At 45.8% G+C, this 18,607-nt stretch overlaps 1 protein-coding gene across 1 annotated transcript; it reads left to right on the forward strand.

Annotated features, from left to right (window-relative positions):
• The first annotated feature begins 4,770 nt into the window (after positions 1-4,770).
• Positions 4,771-18,041, forward strand: LOC145517437 (DLA class II histocompatibility antigen, DR-1 beta chain-like). The gene is made up of 5 exons (XM_081519862.1): positions 4,771-4,926; positions 8,889-9,158; positions 14,310-14,591; positions 15,293-15,395; positions 16,751-18,041. Exons 1-5 carry the CDS (start codon positions 4,827-4,829, stop codon positions 16,776-16,778), a joined length of 783 nt encoding a protein of 260 aa, XP_081375988.1. The 5' UTR covers positions 4,771-4,826; the 3' UTR covers positions 16,779-18,041.
• The last annotated feature ends 566 nt before the right edge of the window (positions 18,042-18,607 follow it).

Below are 18,607 nucleotides of genomic sequence, written 5' to 3' on the forward strand. Positions count from 1 at the left end.
TAAGGCTCCCCGCTCCTACGTTCCCTGAAGATAAGCCACTGAGATCTACCAGCTGCTCTCTCCTCTTCATTATGCTTTTGTGTAAATATTTAACATTCCCTGTAAACACTTCTGAACATATAGGCCAACTGATATTTAGGAAAGTGTAAATTGGAAGGGAGCCAATGTCTGGACTGGACGTGAGGAGGCCTTAGTGGGTGACCTTGGCTGGGAAGGATGCCCTCCTCAGACTACCCTAAGTCTCCTACACACGAGCAAGTTCTGTTCATGTTCTGAACATGTTCGTAAGGCCAACAAAGTTAGCCTAGATGCCCAACTAACACAATTGGCTATATAGTTACTGTACTGTAATAGGTTTATAATACTTATCACACAAATAATACATTAAAAAACAAACACAAAAGATAAAGCATTTGTAATCTTACAGTACAGTTCTTGGAAAAGTACAGCAGTACAAGACAACAGCAGGCATACATACAGGGGCTGGCATCACGAGAACAGGCAGGAAGAGTTACTGACGAGGAGGGAGAGAAGGTGGGAGATGGTAGAGCTGAAGGATCAGCAATAGGAGACAGGACAAACTGCAGTTTCACTAAAGCCTGACTGTGATGGAATGCATGTTTGCATCTTTGAAAGTTCAAAACTTAAAGGTTTGTACATAGGGGACTTGCTGTATTTGCATTACGGTATTATTTGTATTCATAGTAAGTGGAGGCTGACATTGGCTGGATAGTCCCGAAAGCCCCTTTCATTCTTAACATTTTGTGAAATGAAACATTACAAAGCATGTGCATGCGTGCTAAATCACTTCAGTCATGTCTGACACTGTGCAACCCTATGGACTGTAGACTTCCAGGTTCCTCTGTCGGTGGGATTCTCCAGGCAAGAATACTGGAGTGGGTTGCCATGCTCTCCTCCAAGAGATCTTCGCAACCCAGGGATCAAACTCGTGCCTCTTACATCTCCTGCATTGGCAGGGGAGTTTTTTACCACTAGCACCACCTGGGAAGCCAGTGAAGTGTGGAAGATGCAGTAAGAGCAACAGTGCCTCCAGAGTTTATTTCAAACCACATTACAAAGCTGCGGTGATCAGCATGCAAGTAGTATAAAAGCTCATCAATGGAACCGAATAGAGAGCCCAGAAATAAATTCACATATATTTGGCCAATTCAGTTCAGTCGCTCAGTCGTGTCCGACTCTTTGTGACCCCATGAACCGCAGCATGTCAGGCCTCCCTGTCCATTACCAACTCCCAGAGCTTGCTCAAACTCATGTCCATCGAGTTGGTGATGCCATCCAACCATCTCATCCTCTGTCGTCCCCTTCTCATCCTGCCTTCAATCTTTCCCAGCATCAGGGTCTTTTCCAATGAGTCAACTCTTCGCATCAGGTGCCAAAGTATTGGAGCTTCAACTTCAGCATCAGTCCTTCCAATGAATATTCAGGACTGATTTCCTTTAGGATGGACTGGTTGGATCTCTTTGCAGCCCAAGGGACTCTCAAGAGTCTTCTCTTGACATCACAGTTCAAAAGCATCATTTCTTCAGCAACACCACAACACCACAGTTCAAAAGCATCAATTCTTCAACACTCAGCTTTCTTTATGGTCCAACTCTCATATGCATACGTGACTACTGAAAAAAACATAGCTGTGACTATACGGACCTTTGTTGGCAAAGTAATGTCTCTGCTTTTTTTAATATGCTGTCTAGGTTTGTCATAGCTTTTCTTCCAAGGAGCAAGCATCTTTTAATTTCATGGCTACAGTCAATTAATTTAAAACAAAAGAGCCAATACACGATGGGGAAAGGACAGTCTCTTCAGTAAATGGTGTGAAGAGAACCAGACAGCCACATGCAAAAGAATGAAATTAGACAACTATCAATATTAACACCATACACAAAAATTAACTCAAAATGGGTTAAAGACTTGAATGCAAGACCTGAAACCATAGACTCCTAGAAGTCAAGGTAGGTGTTAAGCTTCTCGACATAGGTCTTCATGATTTTTTTAAATCTGACTCCAAAAGCAACAAAAGTAAAAATAAGTAGAACTACATCAAACTAAAAAATTCTTGCACAGCAAAGGAAACCTACCAAAAATGCAAAGGAAACCTACTGAATGGGAGAAAATACTTGCAAATCATGTATCTGATAAAGGGGTTAATATCCAAAATGTACAAATCAATAGGAAAAAAAAAATCGCATTAAAAATGGACAGCGGACATTTTCCACGGTGCACATTTATCCAGTGCTGCCCGGAAAGATGCCCTGGGTACCCCATCTCACCAGCACCTCCCTCCTAGGACCCAGGGCATTCGGCCTGACAGAGGGAGCTGGGAAGCCTGACCATCTGCAGCCTCATCCTCTAAAAGAAGTTCCATGACCCCTCCGCACACCCCGGCCCAGCCGGTCGCCGAGCTCCCAAGAACCAGAGGGCGTCCGCCCTGCCCCCAGGATCCCCGGGTCCAGAGGGCCAGGACGCCGGGGGCGTGGACTGCGCGGTCGGTGGGCTGCGTCTCTCCCGTTAGCGCTCCGGATTTCCGCTAGCACCACCTCACCAGCCGAAGCTCGGGAGTCTCTCCTTCGCGCTCTAAAGCCCCCTCGCGCCGTCTCCGCTTCGCGCCCCTCTGTCCGCGGCGGGTGCGGCTCCGCAAGCTTCTCCAGCCGGTGTCCGGTTCTGGGCCCGGTGGCCAGCAGGGGGCGCGCGACACTGTTATTGGTGCAGAAAAGGGTTTTTTTGTTGTTGCTGCTGTTGGCTGTAGTTAGTTTGTTTGTTTTTTGTCCTCAGATCATCTTTAAGCATCTTCCTGGTGGTCCAGTGGCTAAGATTCCGAGCTCCCAATGCAGGGGGTCTGGGTTCCATCCCTGGTCAGGGAACTGGATTCACATGCCACAGCTAAGACCTGGTACAACCAAATAAATAAATAAAAACAAATACTTTTAAAAAGTTCCTAATGGAGGACATCGCTAAAATCTCACTGGAAAGCATCCTACTAAGCCGGCTGAGGGCTGATGCAGCCTGTAAATGACACAGTCTTCTGTGGAGGATACGTGTCTTCCTTGGTAAGAAGAAATGGGACCTGTTGATCCATTCCTTGTTATTAATATTTTCCTAAATAAAGGAACCACTGACCTGCTTCTCACTTTAGTTTCCAGCTTAGTGCAGATAGCTTCTGAAAACTGCAGAGAATATATTAAGCTACTTGGACAGGAGAGAGAGATTCTATATGCTAACTAGCTTGCCGATAATGAAGAACCCATTTTTCCCAGATTTATTGCAACTTTCCAGGCTTCCTACAAGTGAGTCCTATTCTGCGACAGTCTGTGGGACTCAAAGCATCCTGTAATGATACAAACTTCCACCTGCTTGTTGTTCAGTGAAGGTCTGTGCATGTGATGTCACTTGTTTGTTCCTGAGTGTTGATTTTATTGCCCACAGAAGCAAGCATATGGTCTCATGCATCGAGAGCAGAGACTAGAACTTCTACACTGAGAACCACTTTATTCCAGAAACCGAATTAACAGGAGATAAGCTCTTACTTGAGACTCCTCTTACACAGTCGGAGCTGAGCAGGATTGCTTCTAGTCCTCCTTTCAGTGAAGAAGTTCAGCCTCAAGATCACCTTAGGGATGATGTTGTGGTGACAGTTACTGCATTGTTTTACCTGAATTGTCCTTGTATTTAATTAGTATTGAAGAAAAGTTGGGATTTATAACATTTAAAGCAGTACATTTTGGTTACTCAGAAATATATACAACCCATCCTTTTTGAAAAGAAATTTGTGTGATTTTATAAACTGTGTGTCAGATGTACATGAATAAGTTTTGGTAGTGCCCTCTTTCATGGTACTTTTGTATGTCTGCGATATTGAATTACTTTTCCTCGGCTTTCCTTCTATCCTATCATCTACGGTGAACCTTTGTTAGGTTTTCCACATTGTCACAACTGGTGAATTAATGCAAAACTTTAGATAGACAGCTTTCCTTTAAAGTCCATTCTGAACTCAGATACTGCATATATTAATACAAGATGTAATCGTTAATCTAAAAGTAGAATGATATATTTAAATCGTATGATTGTATCAAAGGAGGTAATTCATAGTTTTTTTTCATAGGGTTCTGTCTACTGAACACTCTACACTGTGTTCTGAGCAACATCTGCTTGTATCTTTCCTTCACGTAAAGCAAGAGAAGGGGACATGCCCCCAGTCGAAAGTCAAAAATGGAAACCAGGAGGAAGGGATTAATCACTTTTTCACATAAAATACTAATTATTCGAAAGCAGAGTTGCTGATTTGAGACCTATCTCTGAGCCCCTGCAGGATGGGATTAGGACATGGACCCTGTTACACTGTTAGTTACACAGTCTGCAAAGGTACCTTCAAGACCCTCCGTTGCACACTAATCACTCGCTGTGAGCCGCTTTCTCTTATGTGTATTCTGGAGGTGCCACTAAAGGCAGAGGCAGCGCTGGGAGATGATCCTGGAAAACTTAGGTGACCATCAGTGACCAGCAGAGCTAGCTCACGATAGGGCCCCAATTAAAATGCTACAAATACAAACGGATCAAACTTTTAAAGTACGAAATTAAAACAATCCACCTAAGGATTCAAAACAGGAACTTCATACTGAATATGTGACCAGCAACTGATGATGCTGTTCGCGGATGAATCTGATTGGCTCCCCCAAACTGAGCCGACCCAATCCAGGAACAGAGCAATGAGTTTCTAGGTTGGTAATATTTGAGATGCAGGTGGAGGGCAGTCCTAGTCCTCACTGAGATTTTTCTGCTCCCCTGCACTTTGCCTTCTTCTGTTGTCCTGCATGGTGTGCCTTTGGTTCCCCCCAGGCTCCTGGAGAGTCATTCTGCCAGTGATACTGATGGTGCTGAGCCCTCTCCTGGCTTGGGCTGGAAACACCCCAAGTAAGTGCACACCTTGGATGGTGAGCGGCTGTGGAGGGGAGGGGAGGGAGAGAGTTATCTTTATCTCTGTGTCCAGGCCACATCCCTCAAAAATCAACACCTTCTCCAGGGACTACTTATCTTTATCATGAGTGCTTGCTGCAGGCTCAGTCACTTCCGTCGTCTCTGACTCTGCAATCCCATGGACTGTAGCCCGCCAGGCTCCTCTATCCGGGGGATTCTCCAAGCAAGAGTACTGGAGTGGGTTGCCATGCCCTCCTCCAGGTGATCTTCCCAACCCAGGGATCGAACTCACATCTCCTGCATCTCCTGCATCGCAGGCGGATCCTTTACCCACTGAGCCACCCGGGAAGCCCTTTCTTTATCATATGAATCCTCAATTCCTTCCACAAACAAAAGGAGCCTGGATACTTGCCCTCTTTAGGAGACCTACCCAAGGAGCCTTCATATATATGCATATAGTCTATTTCTCCTCAGCTCTCTTCTAATAAAACCTCTCCAGTCTCGTATCCCATCCCCTCAGGGTTTTGAGAGGATTTAGAAATGACTTCAAAAATAATTCAAAAGGATTAGTAATGATTATGAATAATTTCAAAATAATTCCCATCCATGATTCCGTTTATTCTATTGAGTTATGCCAGAAAATGGGAACGATCCTCCGAAAACGTTAAGGGGAATCGAAAGGAATTAGAAAGACCTCTCCTGGAAGACCCTTCTTGTGTTCTGCACAGGATCTGTGAGCTGCTTCCTCTCCCCAGTATGTGAGGATGGACCAAGTGGCCTCCCTGCTGTCTCCTCTTTTTTTCAATTGAAGTTTCATTGCTTTACAATATTGTGTCAGCTTCAGGTGTACAGCACAGGAACTCAGTTATACATACATATATATGATACTTATATATTGGGCTCCCCTGGTGGCTCAGACGATAAAGAATCTGCCTGCAATGCAGGAGATCTTGCTTCAATCCCTGGGTCGGGAAGATCCCCTGGAGAAGGGAATGGCTACGCAATCCAGTATTCCTGCTTAGAGAATTCCATGGACAGAGAAGCGTGGCAGGGTACAGTCCATGGGGTTTCAAAGAGTCGGACACGACTGAGCAACTAACACTTTCACTCTTTCATAGTTGATTTACAATATTGAGTTGGTTTCAGGTATACAGCACAGCAATTCAGTTACATATGTATAATATACATATATAGTATATATGTTCTTTTTCAGATACTTTTCCCCTTTAGGTTATTACAAAATACTAAGTAGCATCCCCTGTGCTATACAGCGGGTCCTTGTTGGTTATCTATTGTCTCTTTTTCTTTCTCCCTAAACCCCACCATTTATAAGGCCTGTGTCCCTGGACTGGGGGTTCTCTGGCACAAGTTGGGGTTAGTTTTCTCTCGTTTCTCCTGCGGTGTAAAGCACTCTGGAGCTAAAGTGGGGATCCTCAGGACTCAGAATGACCCTGTAGTTAAGGAGCATCTAAGGGGCATTCTGTGATGCCTTAAAGAACTCAAGAAGAACTGAAAACCTGAAACAGGTCACTGCTTATTGTGACTATTTTGAACCTTTCTGTCCTCTCAGTTTCTGCTGCGTCTCCTCTTGATCTGGCCTGAACCCGCAAGAGATTCAACTAGTACAGAATGCATGCGTGTGTGTTCAGTCACTCAGTTGTGTCTGACTCTGTGCGGTCCTGTAGACCATAGCCCACTAGGCTCCTCTGTCCAAGGGATTCTCTAGGTGAGAATACTGGAGTGGATTGCCATGCCCTCCTCCAGGGGATCTTCCCAACCTAGGGATCAAACCTGCATCTCTTATGCATCCTGCATTGGCAGGTGTGTTCTTTACCACTAGTGCCACCTGGGAATCCCAGTATAAAATAGACCATATTAAATTGTATTTTTATAAACCCCAAATAGTCAAATATCAGCCATTTCATATGGTTCAAACCATATACCCTGAGCAGGATACTGAGAGTGTCAAGGCTGTTTCCATCCCACGGGGCTGAAAGCTAATAAGAAAGTCAAGGAAACTCATTACCTCTTGGAGTCTTGAGCCCAATTTTCATATGTTCACTCATCATGGCAACTGTTTTCCATAATCAGCCATCTTTGGTTACCTCTCCTTCCATTTTTCCGTATTCTTTTCCCAACCATGTCATCGCCATTACTGAAAATTCCCAAAGTTTACACAAACCTTCAGCACTACAACAGACCCATTGGATGAGATGAAACTTCATAAAATGTTCCCTGTTTCTCTTAAAATCCCCTCTTCCTTACCTGTGAATGTATCTTTACAGTAGAAAGAAGAGAAAGAAAAAGTTAGTCTGAATTTCTCACAGGATATACAAGAGACATAAGGTATAGAGACTTCCTCGGTGGTCCAGTGGTTAAGACTCCACCTTCCACTGCAGGGGGCACAGGCTCGACCCTGGCTGGGGAATTAAGGCATCATGATTACAAAAGTGTGTTGGAGTTGGAGTCCCTTCCTGCTTTCCAGAAGCCCAACAAATATCAATTCCCAAAACCATAAATGACAAATACTTTTTTGAGCAACAATTATGTACTAGGCTCAGAGAATTCTATTTGAATAATACAGAAAGTTCGTTATGATCGTGGAAGTTACCTAATGACAAGAAAGACAACCCCAATAAACACGGAACCAAGAAAAACATTTGAAACAGTAGTAAGTGCTGTTTTCATATATATATATATATATATATATATTTTTTTTTTTTACTATATATATTATATGTGATGAGTCAGTGTTAGTCGCTCAGTTGTGTCTGACTCTTTGCGACTCTATGGACTGTAGCCCACCAGGCTCCTCTGTCCACGGAATTCTCCAAGCAAGAATACTGGAGTGGGTTGTCATTGCCTTCTCCAGGGGATCTTACCAACCCAGGTATCGAAAGGGGGTCTGCTCCATTGCAGGCAGATTCTTTACTGTCTGAGCCATATATATAGACACAATGAAGCTATAGAACCGTGTGTAACCAATAAGAGCTCTGAGACCCAGCTGACCCTTTCCCTCAGCAGGTCATATTTGCCAAATGAATCTTCGCACCAAATTTTTAGAAAATCTGGCTTTCTGAGCTGTCCAGACTTGGAAAAGGAATAGTGGACCTGTCCTTGGGTTACAGTTTTTATCTCCTACAACTCATCAATAGTTTTCATTACATTTAGCATAAAGTCAAAATCCTAATATTACCTACAAGTACTCGGTTCCATGTAATTTCTCCAGTGTCATCTTTTAGCCTCCTTTCTCTCACTTTTTTGTACTTCAGTGAACTGTCTTCTTGAGGAAGTTCATCAGTTCTTTCAGCTTTTCCACACTGTATTACCTTTACCTAAAATGTGTCTCTCTTTTCCCCCTAAACACACACACTCTTCCTCGAGCTCACAGCCACTTCACCTTACACCTTACACATTAAGTGTCTTCAGAGACCATGCCTCTGACGCCCTAACCTAACTTAGGTCCTCCTATCATTTGTAGAACCCCACACTGTTATCCTGACATTTCTCATTCCCCTATGAATTGGTGTGCATTTGGCTTCTGTCCATCCTAAATTTGAAGCTGCAGGAATAGAGGGACAGTGCCCCTTTCCCCCTTCCTGGAATCTCAGGGGCAGCGAGAGTTTGGCAGGCGGGCAGTCCAGACCAAGCACTCACAGGAGGAAGGGAGTGGCGGTGTTGAGGCAAAGATTGTGGGGGGGACTCTGCGGTGGTGTCTCTGTGGTGGAGGGTCCCAGGAGGAAGCGGTGGTGGGGACCCCGACCAGGCCACACTTGGTGACGCCAGGTGAGCTTGGTGGCCAAGAGGAGCCTGAACGGCTCAGGGACAGAGCTCATCTTCCCCGCGTGGCTGGCAGGGAGGGCAGCCCCGGGCTCCGAGGGCCCGGGGGAGCCTCTGGGGGGTCCTCGCTGCCCCGCGGCGCCAGACGCCCGGTGACCAGGGCACTCCCGTCCCCACAGCACTCTTCATGGTGCAGGGCAAGACCGAGTGTCACTTCTCCAACGGGACGCGGCAGGTGCGCTTCCTGGACAGGTACATCTACAACAGCGAGGAGCAGGTGCGCTTCGACAGCCTCGTGGGCGAGTACCGGGCGCGGACCGAGATGGGGTGGCCGGCGGCCGAGCTCTGGAACCGCTGCCCCGACGCCCTGCAGCGGGCCCGCGCCGCCGTGCGCACCTTCTGCGCAAGCAACTACGAGTTCTTTGCAAGCCGCACGGTGCAGAGGAGAGGTGAGCCGGGGTGGGGGTGAGAGGCTGGAGCAGGGGAGGGGAGTGTGAGAGCCACCGAGACAGAGAGACACAGAGACAGAGAGACCGACAGAGATGGAGAGACAGAGACACAGAGACAGAGACACAGACAGAGTCAGAGAGATAGAGACACAGACAGAGAGACAGAGAGAGACAGACACAGAGACACAGAGACACAGAGACAGAGACACAGACACAGAGAGAGACAGAGACACAGAGACAGAGTGACAGAGACACAGACACAGACACAGAGACAGAGAGACAAACAGAGACGGAGAGACAGAGAGAGACAGACCGAGAGACAGAGACACAGACAAAGTCAGAGAGACAGAGAGAGACAGACACAGAGAGATGGAGACAGAGAGACAGAGATACAGAGACAGAGAGACAGAGATGGAGAGACAGAGACACAGAGACACAGAGCGACCGAGACCGAGACACAGAGACACAGAGCGACTGAGACAGAGACACAGACAGAGACAGAGTGATGGAGACACGGACAGAGAGACAGAGAGAGACACAGACACAGAGACACAGAGACAGAGACGGAGAGACAGAGACACAGAGCGACCGAGACCGAGACACAGAGACACAGAGCGACTGAGACAGAGACACAGACAGAGACAGAGTGATGGAGACACGGACAGAGAGACAGAGAGAGACACAGACACAGAGACACAGAGACAGAGACGGAGAGACAGAGACACAGAGCGACCGAGACGGAGAGACAGAGGCAGAGAGACAGAGACACAGACACAGAGAGACAGAGACAGAGAGAGACAGACCAAGAGACAGAGACACAGAGACAGACACAGACACAGAGACACAGAGACAGAGATGGAGAGACAGAGAGAGACAGAGACACAGAGACGGAGAGACAGAGACACAGAGACGGAGAGACAGAGGGAGATGGAGATACAGAGACTGAGAGACAGAGAGATAGAGATGGAGAGACAGAGACAGAGAGACAGAGATACAGACATAGAGACAGAGAGACAGAGGGAGACGGAGATACAGAGACAGACACACAGACAGACAGAGACAGAGAGAGACGCAGCTAGACTGAGTCTGGTGAGTGAGCAGGATGGTGGAGGACAGTGCAGGCTACAGGGGTACCCATGTAAGAGCCTGTTGTCAGAAAGCTAGTGTGTGATTTTGTCAGTATGTGGTGAGGGGGTGGGGGGGAGAGGGTGTGTGGTGGGGGAGTGGACCAGGGTCTGAGAAGGGGAGAGGGGCGAGGCAGGGAGACATGCGGGGGTCCCAGCCTCCTGCCGCCCAGGGAGGGCTGGGGGAGGGGGGTGGAAGGGAAGGCTGGCTGAAGTGGGGGGCAGATTCGCGAAGGGGCCTCGAGGTGTCCGTGGTTTGGAGGAGGTTTGGGGAGGGGTGAGGAATGTAAAGGCCTGGGAGACTGTGAGAAGAGCCCCAGTCTGCTCTGGGACACCCCTCACTGCTGAAACCTCCGCAGTAAGCGCACTTGTGTCTGTGTGCAGGAGCGTTGCATTGAGAATAAATTAGTGGGGGCACTAATTTCTAGGGGTGCAGTGGAGAGGAACCTCCCACACCCTTCTGAGCTTTCTGAAGCTGCTTTTAGTTCTAAATTTCCGACTACTTTTTTGCTTTCTTGGCATGTACATGTTTACATATCTGAAATGATTGTGAAGCCAACTTTTGGATATAATTTTGTTTCTTAATATTAACATACTAATATTACCATGTTTATCATGCTAATAGTACTTAGATAATTACATATTAACCCTTTGTATGGTTGTAAACAATTCACCTGGCATTCCCCATTGTAAATTTTATTTTCCATATTGCCACTTAGTTGGAAATTTGTATCTTATTGTTTTTAACTTATATTTCTTTTATTTCTAAAGTTCTCTTTTATCACATTTTTTTTGCCAGTTGTAATGACTGCTCCAAACACTATCTGTTAATCTGTTATCACTGGGGTCCGTGTGTTTTTCTCAGTAATTTTATGGCTTCTCTGTGCAGTAAGATTATTAACATTTTGAGTCAGCATTTTCCCCAGTTTGCGGTTTCTGTTAGAGTCTGTTTAATATTTCCCATGTTAAGAGTTTAGCAGTTTTTATTTGCTGAAATAGAAACAGCAAAATTGTAACTAATGGTTTACCATCGATCTTAAATCTACTATTTTGTGGTTCTGTACAAATGTGTCCCCCACTTCTCCTTTCTTTTAAAGTAATTGTAATTCACCTAGGGCCTGATAGTGTTAGAGCTTGTTTCAGATGTTGAGTCCCAGGCTGTACTCTGATCATAGATGTCAGTTTAGAAGGAGAGAGAATTCTAAAATGATAACAATTCCAGACACTGTTGTTGTTCAGTCACTCAATCATGTCCCGCTGTTTGCGATCCTATGGATTGCTGCACACCAGGCTTCTCTGTCCTTCACTATCTCCCAGAGTTTGCTCAAACTCACGTCCATTGAGTCAGTGATGCTGTCCAACCATCTCATCCTCTGTCACCCCCTTCTCCTCCTGCCTTTAGTCTTTCCCAGCATCAGCATCTTTTCCAACAAGCCAACTGTTCACATCAGGTGGCCAAAGTATTGGAGCGTCAGCTTCGGCATGAGTCCTTCCAATGAGAATTCAGGGTTGATTGCTTTTAGGATGGACTGGTTTGATCTCCTTGCTCTCCAAAGGACTCTCAGGAGTCTTTTTTAGCACCTCAGTTCGGAGCTATTTCTCCGCTCTCCCCCAGCAGCATAGTAGACGCCTTCTGACCTGGGGGGCTCACCTTTCAGTGTCATTCTTTCTGCCTTTTCATACTATTCATGGGGTCCTCAAGGCAAGAATGCTGAAGTGGTTTGCCATCCTCTTCTCCTCAGACCATGTTTTTTCAGGACTCCACCATGACCCGTCTGTCTTGGGTGGCCCTACGCAGCATGGCTCACAGTTTCATTGACTTACACAGGCTGAGATCCCTGTGATCATTTTGGATAGTTTTCTGTGTTTATAGTTTTCATTCTGTCTGAGCTCTGATGGATGATGCTAAGAGGCTTGTGCAAGCTCCCTGATGGGAGAGACTGGCTGTGGAGAGAACTGGGTCTTGTTCTGATGGGTACGGTCACGCTCAGTAAATCTTTAATCCAGTTTTCTGCTAATGGCTGGGGCTGTGCTCACTCCCTATAGTTTGGCCTGAGGCAGCCCAGTCCTGGACTCTGCCGTCTCTGTGCTAGGGCTATCAGCTCTAAGGATAGGGCTAATGGTGACCAAGTGGACTTAAGCCACATATTGCGCCTCCCAGGACATCTGCTGCCAGCGGCCCTGTCCCCGTGGGAGGCCACTGCTGACCTGTGCTTCTGCAGGAGACCCTCAAACACTCACAGGCAGGGCTGGCTCAGTGTCTTGTGGGGTCACTACTCCTTTCCCTGGGTCCTGGTGCAGACAAGTTTTGTTTATACCCTCCAAAATCTCTGATTGAGCCCCTCCTACCATCTCGTTGGGGCTTCTCCTTTGTCCTTGGATGTGGGGTATCTTTTCTTTGGTGGGTTCCAACATCCCACTGCCCACAGTTGCAATTTTGGTGGAAAAGATGAGTGCATGTCCTTCTACTCTGCCATTTGTATAATGTCAGACAGCTGTAATCAGATCAGACTACTATAATAAAATACCATAAACAGTTTTATATTAAAAGCAATATAAATTTATTTCTCACAGCTTAAGAGATGAACAAGTCCAAAATCAAGGCACTGGTAGATTCAGTGTCTGGTGAGATCTTTTTTTTTTGAAAAAAGAGAGACAAAGGGAGAGATTCATAAGCTGAGCATAAAACTATAACAACTTTTAAAATGATGAACTCTCCTTGTTGCTTTTCCTATGCAGGACTCATGTTTTCCTTGAGACACGCCTCATGGAGAATGACCTCTGGGGTCCGTTTCTGCTGCTCAAGGGAGAGCAGATTCCATGCTGTTCTCAGGCGCGTGTCCATGGAGGCAGCGCTGCATCTCTATCAACCCTGCTGCTGTTCTCTCATTTATCCTTAAGCTTTGAATCGTATTTTCTTTCATAGTAAAAAAAAAAAAAAAAATTCAGTGAGTAACAAACATATGTTGAGTGCTAAGTTCTAGCCTTTTTTTGGCCACTCCACACGACTTCTGGGACTTTAGTTCTTGATCGGGGGTTGAACCAGGCTCTTGGCAGGGAGAATGCAGAGTCTTAACTGCTGGACCACCAGGGAATTCCCCCAGCCATTTCTTAACATATTTTAGGTCCATTAAGTCTTTTTTTAAAATATGATGGTCAATATTTTTTATTGAAGTATAGTTGATTTACAGTGTTGTGTTAATCTCTGCTGTATATACATTCTTCTTTTAATACTCTTTTCCATTATGGTTTATCCTAGGATACTGAATATACTTCTTTGTGCTGTGCAGTGGGACCGTGTTGTTTATCTGTTCTGTATATAATAACTTTCATCTACCCACCCCAGACTCCCACTCCATTCCTCCCCCGAACCCGTTCCCCTTGGCAACCACAAGTCTGTTCTGTGTGTCCATGGGTCTATTTCTGTTTCGTAAATAAGTTCATTTTGTCGTATGTTAGATTCCACGTATAAGTGATAGCATGCGGTATTTGTCCTTCTCTTTCTGACTGACTTAACTTAGCATGATCATCTCTAGGGGCAGCCATGTTGTAAATGGCATTATTTCGTTCTTTTTCGTGGCTGAGTAGCAGTCCATCTTATATATGACTCATTTAACGCAAAGAGGTAAATTCGTATCATTATCCTCCTTTGGAGATAAGGAAGTTGAGGCACAAAGTGATTTAGAAACTCTTCCAGAATTAACCAGTTAGAAGCAGAGCCTGGATTTGAACCCAAGGAGCCTAGTTACAGAAATCACGCTTTTAATACCCTGTGTCCTGCAAAAACTGTAAATACTGCAGTTCAACAATAAGTAACTCTTTCAAGTTATGAAAAGAAACCCCACAGTTTTCCTCAGCATCTCTCAATTCTAATAGGGGTTAGAGGTTTCGGGGTTAAATTCAAGCGAGATTCATGGCACTACGTCCTCTTAAGCCACATGGGCAGCCAGGCCTGTCCGAGGCTGCAATCTGGTCAGGAGACTTAGTCTGTCTCCCAAACTAATCCCCTCTGTGCTTTCTCTCCTAGTTGAGCCTGCAGTGACTGTGTATCCTGTGAGGACTCGGCCCCTAGGGCACAACAGCCTCCTGGTCTGCTCTGTGAATGGTTTCTACCCGGGCCACATTGAGGTCAGGTGGTTCCGGAATGGCCAGGAAGAGGAGGCCGGGGTGGTCTCCACAGGCCTGATCCCTAACGGAGACTGGACCTTCCAGATCATGGTGATGCTTGAAATAGTTCCTCAGGGTGGAGAGGTCTACACCTGCCACGTGGAGCACCCCAGCCGGACGAGTCCTGTCACAGTGGAGTGGAGTGAGACGCTCTCTGATCTCATATATTTCTCAGCCACCACAGAGAGGGTCCGCTTACCCCTGAATGACAGGGGCTTACCCCTACAAGTGTCCGTGGGGTCCCCGTTCTCTTCTCCTTCAGCTGAGGTTGTTGGGGTTGCCCTGTGACATCCTGTGATGGAGATCCTCCAGTGGTTTGCAGATATATTGTGACTGTTTCTGTAAACGCCTGAGCCCCCGGGAAGCTAGTTCTGCCCGACAAGCAGAGAAGACATCTCTGTTTGAGTCTCCTGTGATGTCCCAGGTCCTGAGCACCAGCCCCCTGGGTCAGGCTGGGCTGCTGCTTCGGACACTCTTGCCCTGAGTTGTTCACTGTGATCTGAGAAGAGGCACACCCCACTCCAGGGACCTTCCTGATCTGAGGGAAGTTCCCTCCCATCTCTGCCTTTTATTAGCTCTGTCAGCCGAGACAGACTTCCCCACCTCATCCAGTCCCAGGCTCTTCATCCATCAGATGTTGAAGACGTGTGGCCTTCTATCAGGGGTGGGATATTTAAATGATTCACTGCCTGAACCTTGTAGCAACTCAGCTTGAATTTTCACCTCTTTTCTAGGAATGGCCAATTATTTCACTTTTTTCAGAGCAGGCTTCTTCCCCCCAGCCCCAATTAGAGAAGTTGGATTTGGGATAACAATCACTCAGAAACTGGCTTCTTTTCTCAGGGGCACAGGACAATTCTTCACAAGAAAAGATGCTGAGTGGAATTGGAGCCTGTGTTCTGGGTCTGCTCTTCCTTGGGATGGGGCTGCTTTTCTACATCACGAGGTAAGGGACCTGTTGGCAGCTGAGATGCCCCGCAGATTGTTTGGAGGAAGAAATATGGCTTTGCTCGATGAAGTTCTCTGAATACCACCTTTGCCTAGTCGATCTCAACTTTCCTGGAAATCCAGAAAGTACTTATGGGTGAAATATAAGAGGTGATGGCCTGTGGAGATAAGAGAAGGGTTAGCATGCATGGAGATCTCAGATGGAGATCCTGGAGCAGATGCAAGAAGAGACACTAACGCTGATGAAATGGCGCTGGGTTTGTGTGGTCACATGACCTTCCTAGGTCATATGCTTTCCAGGGTCTGCTCTCCTCTCCACCCTGGTATTCAGTGATGTGAGCTGTGGTGTCGAGAAATCTCAGGGGGTGGTCAGGGGCCCAGACACTGTATCCTGGGAGTGTGCATCCTTCCTCTCCTTTCCTAGGAGACTCTGGGCTTCAGCCAAGATAATGCCCTTTCATCCTCTTTTAGAGATAGATTTGGTCTCCTAGGAACAGTGCTGGAGATGACAAATGGGGAGACAGACAAAATGAGAAAGACTGAATTCTGATTAGGCACTTTGCAGTAAAGCTTTGCACCAGTCAATGAGAGAACAGACCTGTGTTTGCCAAGGGGGAAGGGGTGGAAAAGAGTTTGGGAGTCTGGGATTGGCAGATGCAAACTGTTATATACAGGATGGATAAACACCCAGGTCCTACTGTACAGCACAAGGAACTCTATATCCTGAGATAAACCATAATGGAAAAGAGCATTTTAAAAATGTATGTATGTGGGGTCTTCCCTGGTGCTCCAGTGGTTAAGAATCCACCTCCCGATGCAGGGGACACAGGTTCAATCCGTGGTTGGGGAGCTAAGATCCCACACGCCACAGGGCTAATAAGCCTGCATGCCACAGCTGCTGTGTCCATGCACCCTGGAGCCTGTGCTCTGCAACAAGAGAAACCACCGCAGTGAGAAGCCCAAGCCACAACTAGAGAAAGCCCGTGCCTCACAACGAAGATGCAGTGCAACCATAAATAAATGAAAAGTAAAACTTAAATGTATATATGTGTATAACTGGGTCACTTTGCTGTACAGCAGAAATGAAAAAGCACTGTAAATCAACTGTATTTCAATAAAATTAACAAATAAAGACTGCCTGGCCGGCAGCTGCCAAAGGGGCCTCTCTTTGATTAAAAACTCTAAAAATAATAAAATAAGAGGCCCGTGGCCTGAGGTAGTTGTGGCTCGGGGAGGCTTAAGACTGATTTCCGCCTTCTTACTGCAGAGCTCTCAGGTGAGGCCCCCAGAAAGGGGGGAAGAAGCAGCGTGAAGAGATAGTATAGGAACACCCCTCTCCTCTGTCACCTGCAGGTCTCCTGAGCTGGAGCAGAGACCATGAGACTCAGACGAGAATCTTCCGTCCCAGCTTCTTTGCAGCATGAAAACAGTTCCTACTTCAGATCGTGGACCTCTTATTTTATTCTTTTTGGAGTTTTTAATCGAAGAGATGCCGCTCTGGTGGCTGCTGGCCTGGCAGTCTTTTCTTTTTAATTTTATTGAAATATAGTTGATTTGCAGTGTTGTTTTTGCGTCTGCTGTACAGCACTCATTCCTCACGAGAGTACTTTCTCAGGATCTAATTTGCTCTGGGCTGAATGACCCTGCAGAAAATGTCCTGGGTGGCTTCTTCAGCCGCTACCCTGCACCCAGAAGTCCCCAGTATTGATCCCAGTACCTTATCTTTGTTCTTTCCTGGTCCTCTTTGTTTTCTACCCCTGCTGCCTCCTTCCGCCCACATTTCTTTATATGTATTTTTTGAAATTCAAAAGAGTGGACTCGTCTTCGTACAGGTTAGACGAGGCATGTTGTGCTTTCAGGAGAGCATCAGTCGGAAGTCAGTTTCAATGGCTCCCGTTCCTCTAGTTAAGTGATCTCATTCCTCTAGTTAAGTTCCTTTAAGGTTAGTGAGGAACACAAGTGGGCAAGCAGGGAAGCAGTGAAAGAGCGACTTTCCAAAAGCAACAACTTTGAGTAAGGTGATACATAGAAGCAGAAAATTGCAACTCTGTAATCAGAACAGGGCTCTCACAGTTTTCTCATAGCATGAAGATTAAAGAGGGGAAAGGCAGAAAAAGAACTACAGCTACTTCAACTTGGTACAAACAAAAGGGGCTCTTTCGAGACAAGAAAACACGCAGAAAGAGAAGAGAAAAAGTGCAGAAGCTGAACAGGTAAATGCAGACAAGACGCTATCAGCAGGAAGAAAGACTCTTTCATCTACGATATATTTTATACGAACTTCATGGCAGCCACAAAACATACATCTAGAGCAGAGATATGAACCATTAAAAAAGAGGGAACTGAGGAGTACATACTATAAAGCCACCAAATTAAAATGGCAGATAGAAACACAAGGAAAAAGGAAGCAACAGAGATAAGAAAACAACCAGAAAACAAAAGAAAAGATAGCAGTACTATGTGCTCACCTATCAATATTCACCCTAAATGTAAATAAGTTGCATTAACCAATCAAAACACACCGCTGGTAACCACTGCTCCGTTCTTTGTATCTGAACATTTATTTTTGTTTGATATGTTGTGTTTATTTATTTTGTTTTGCTTGTTTTTTGCATTCCACGTCTGAGTAAAGTCATACAATATATATCTTTCTCCATCTGACTTATTTTACTTGGCATCACACCCTCAAGGTCCATCCATGTGGTTCCAAATGGCAAGATTTTTATGGCTAATAGTACTCCATTGTATATATGTATACCACATACCACTCTTTTTTTAATCCATTCGTCTGTTGCTGGGCACTTTGGTTATTTCCATATCTTGGCTATTGCAAATATTACTGTGATAAGCATGTGGATGCATATATCTTTTTGAGTTAGTGTTTTCATAATCTTTGGATAAATACCCAGAAGTGGGAGGAGGGTGAAATGGGTAAAGGGGATCAACTGTAGGGAGATGAATGGAAACTAAATTTCTGGCATGCTCTAGTGTACACAAAAGTAGAAATATAAGGTTGTAGCATAAAACTTATATAGTGTTATAAATTAATGTTCAGTTCAGTTCAGTTACTCAGTCATGTCCGACTCTTTTCAACCCCATGGACTGCAACACACCAGGCTTCCCTGTCCATCACCAACTCCCAGAGCTTGCTCAAACTCATATCCATCAAGTCAGTGATGCCATCCAACTATCTCATCCTCTGTCATCCCC

This window comes from Giraffa tippelskirchi, chromosome 8, assembly GCF_054371585.1.
Source record: "Giraffa tippelskirchi isolate mGirTip1 chromosome 8, T2T-mGirTip1v1.2.pri, whole genome shotgun sequence".
Lineage (NCBI taxonomy): Eukaryota > Metazoa > Chordata > Mammalia > Artiodactyla > Giraffidae > Giraffa > Giraffa tippelskirchi.

Bases quoted from the DNA above. Each gene is read 5' to 3' on its own strand.
- LOC145517437 (XM_081519862.1), top strand. From the start codon at position 4,827: ATGGTGTGCCTTTGGTTCCCCCCAGGCTCCTGGAGAGTCATTCTGCCA. The intron at 14,592-15,292 runs GTGAGACGCTCT...TTCTTTTCTCAG, and splicing joins TCCTGTCACAGTGGAGTGGA to GGGCACAGGACAATTCTTCA. The intron at 15,396-16,750 runs GTAAGGGACCTG...TGTCACCTGCAG, and splicing joins CTGCTTTTCTACATCACGAG to GTCTCCTGAGCTGGAGCAGA.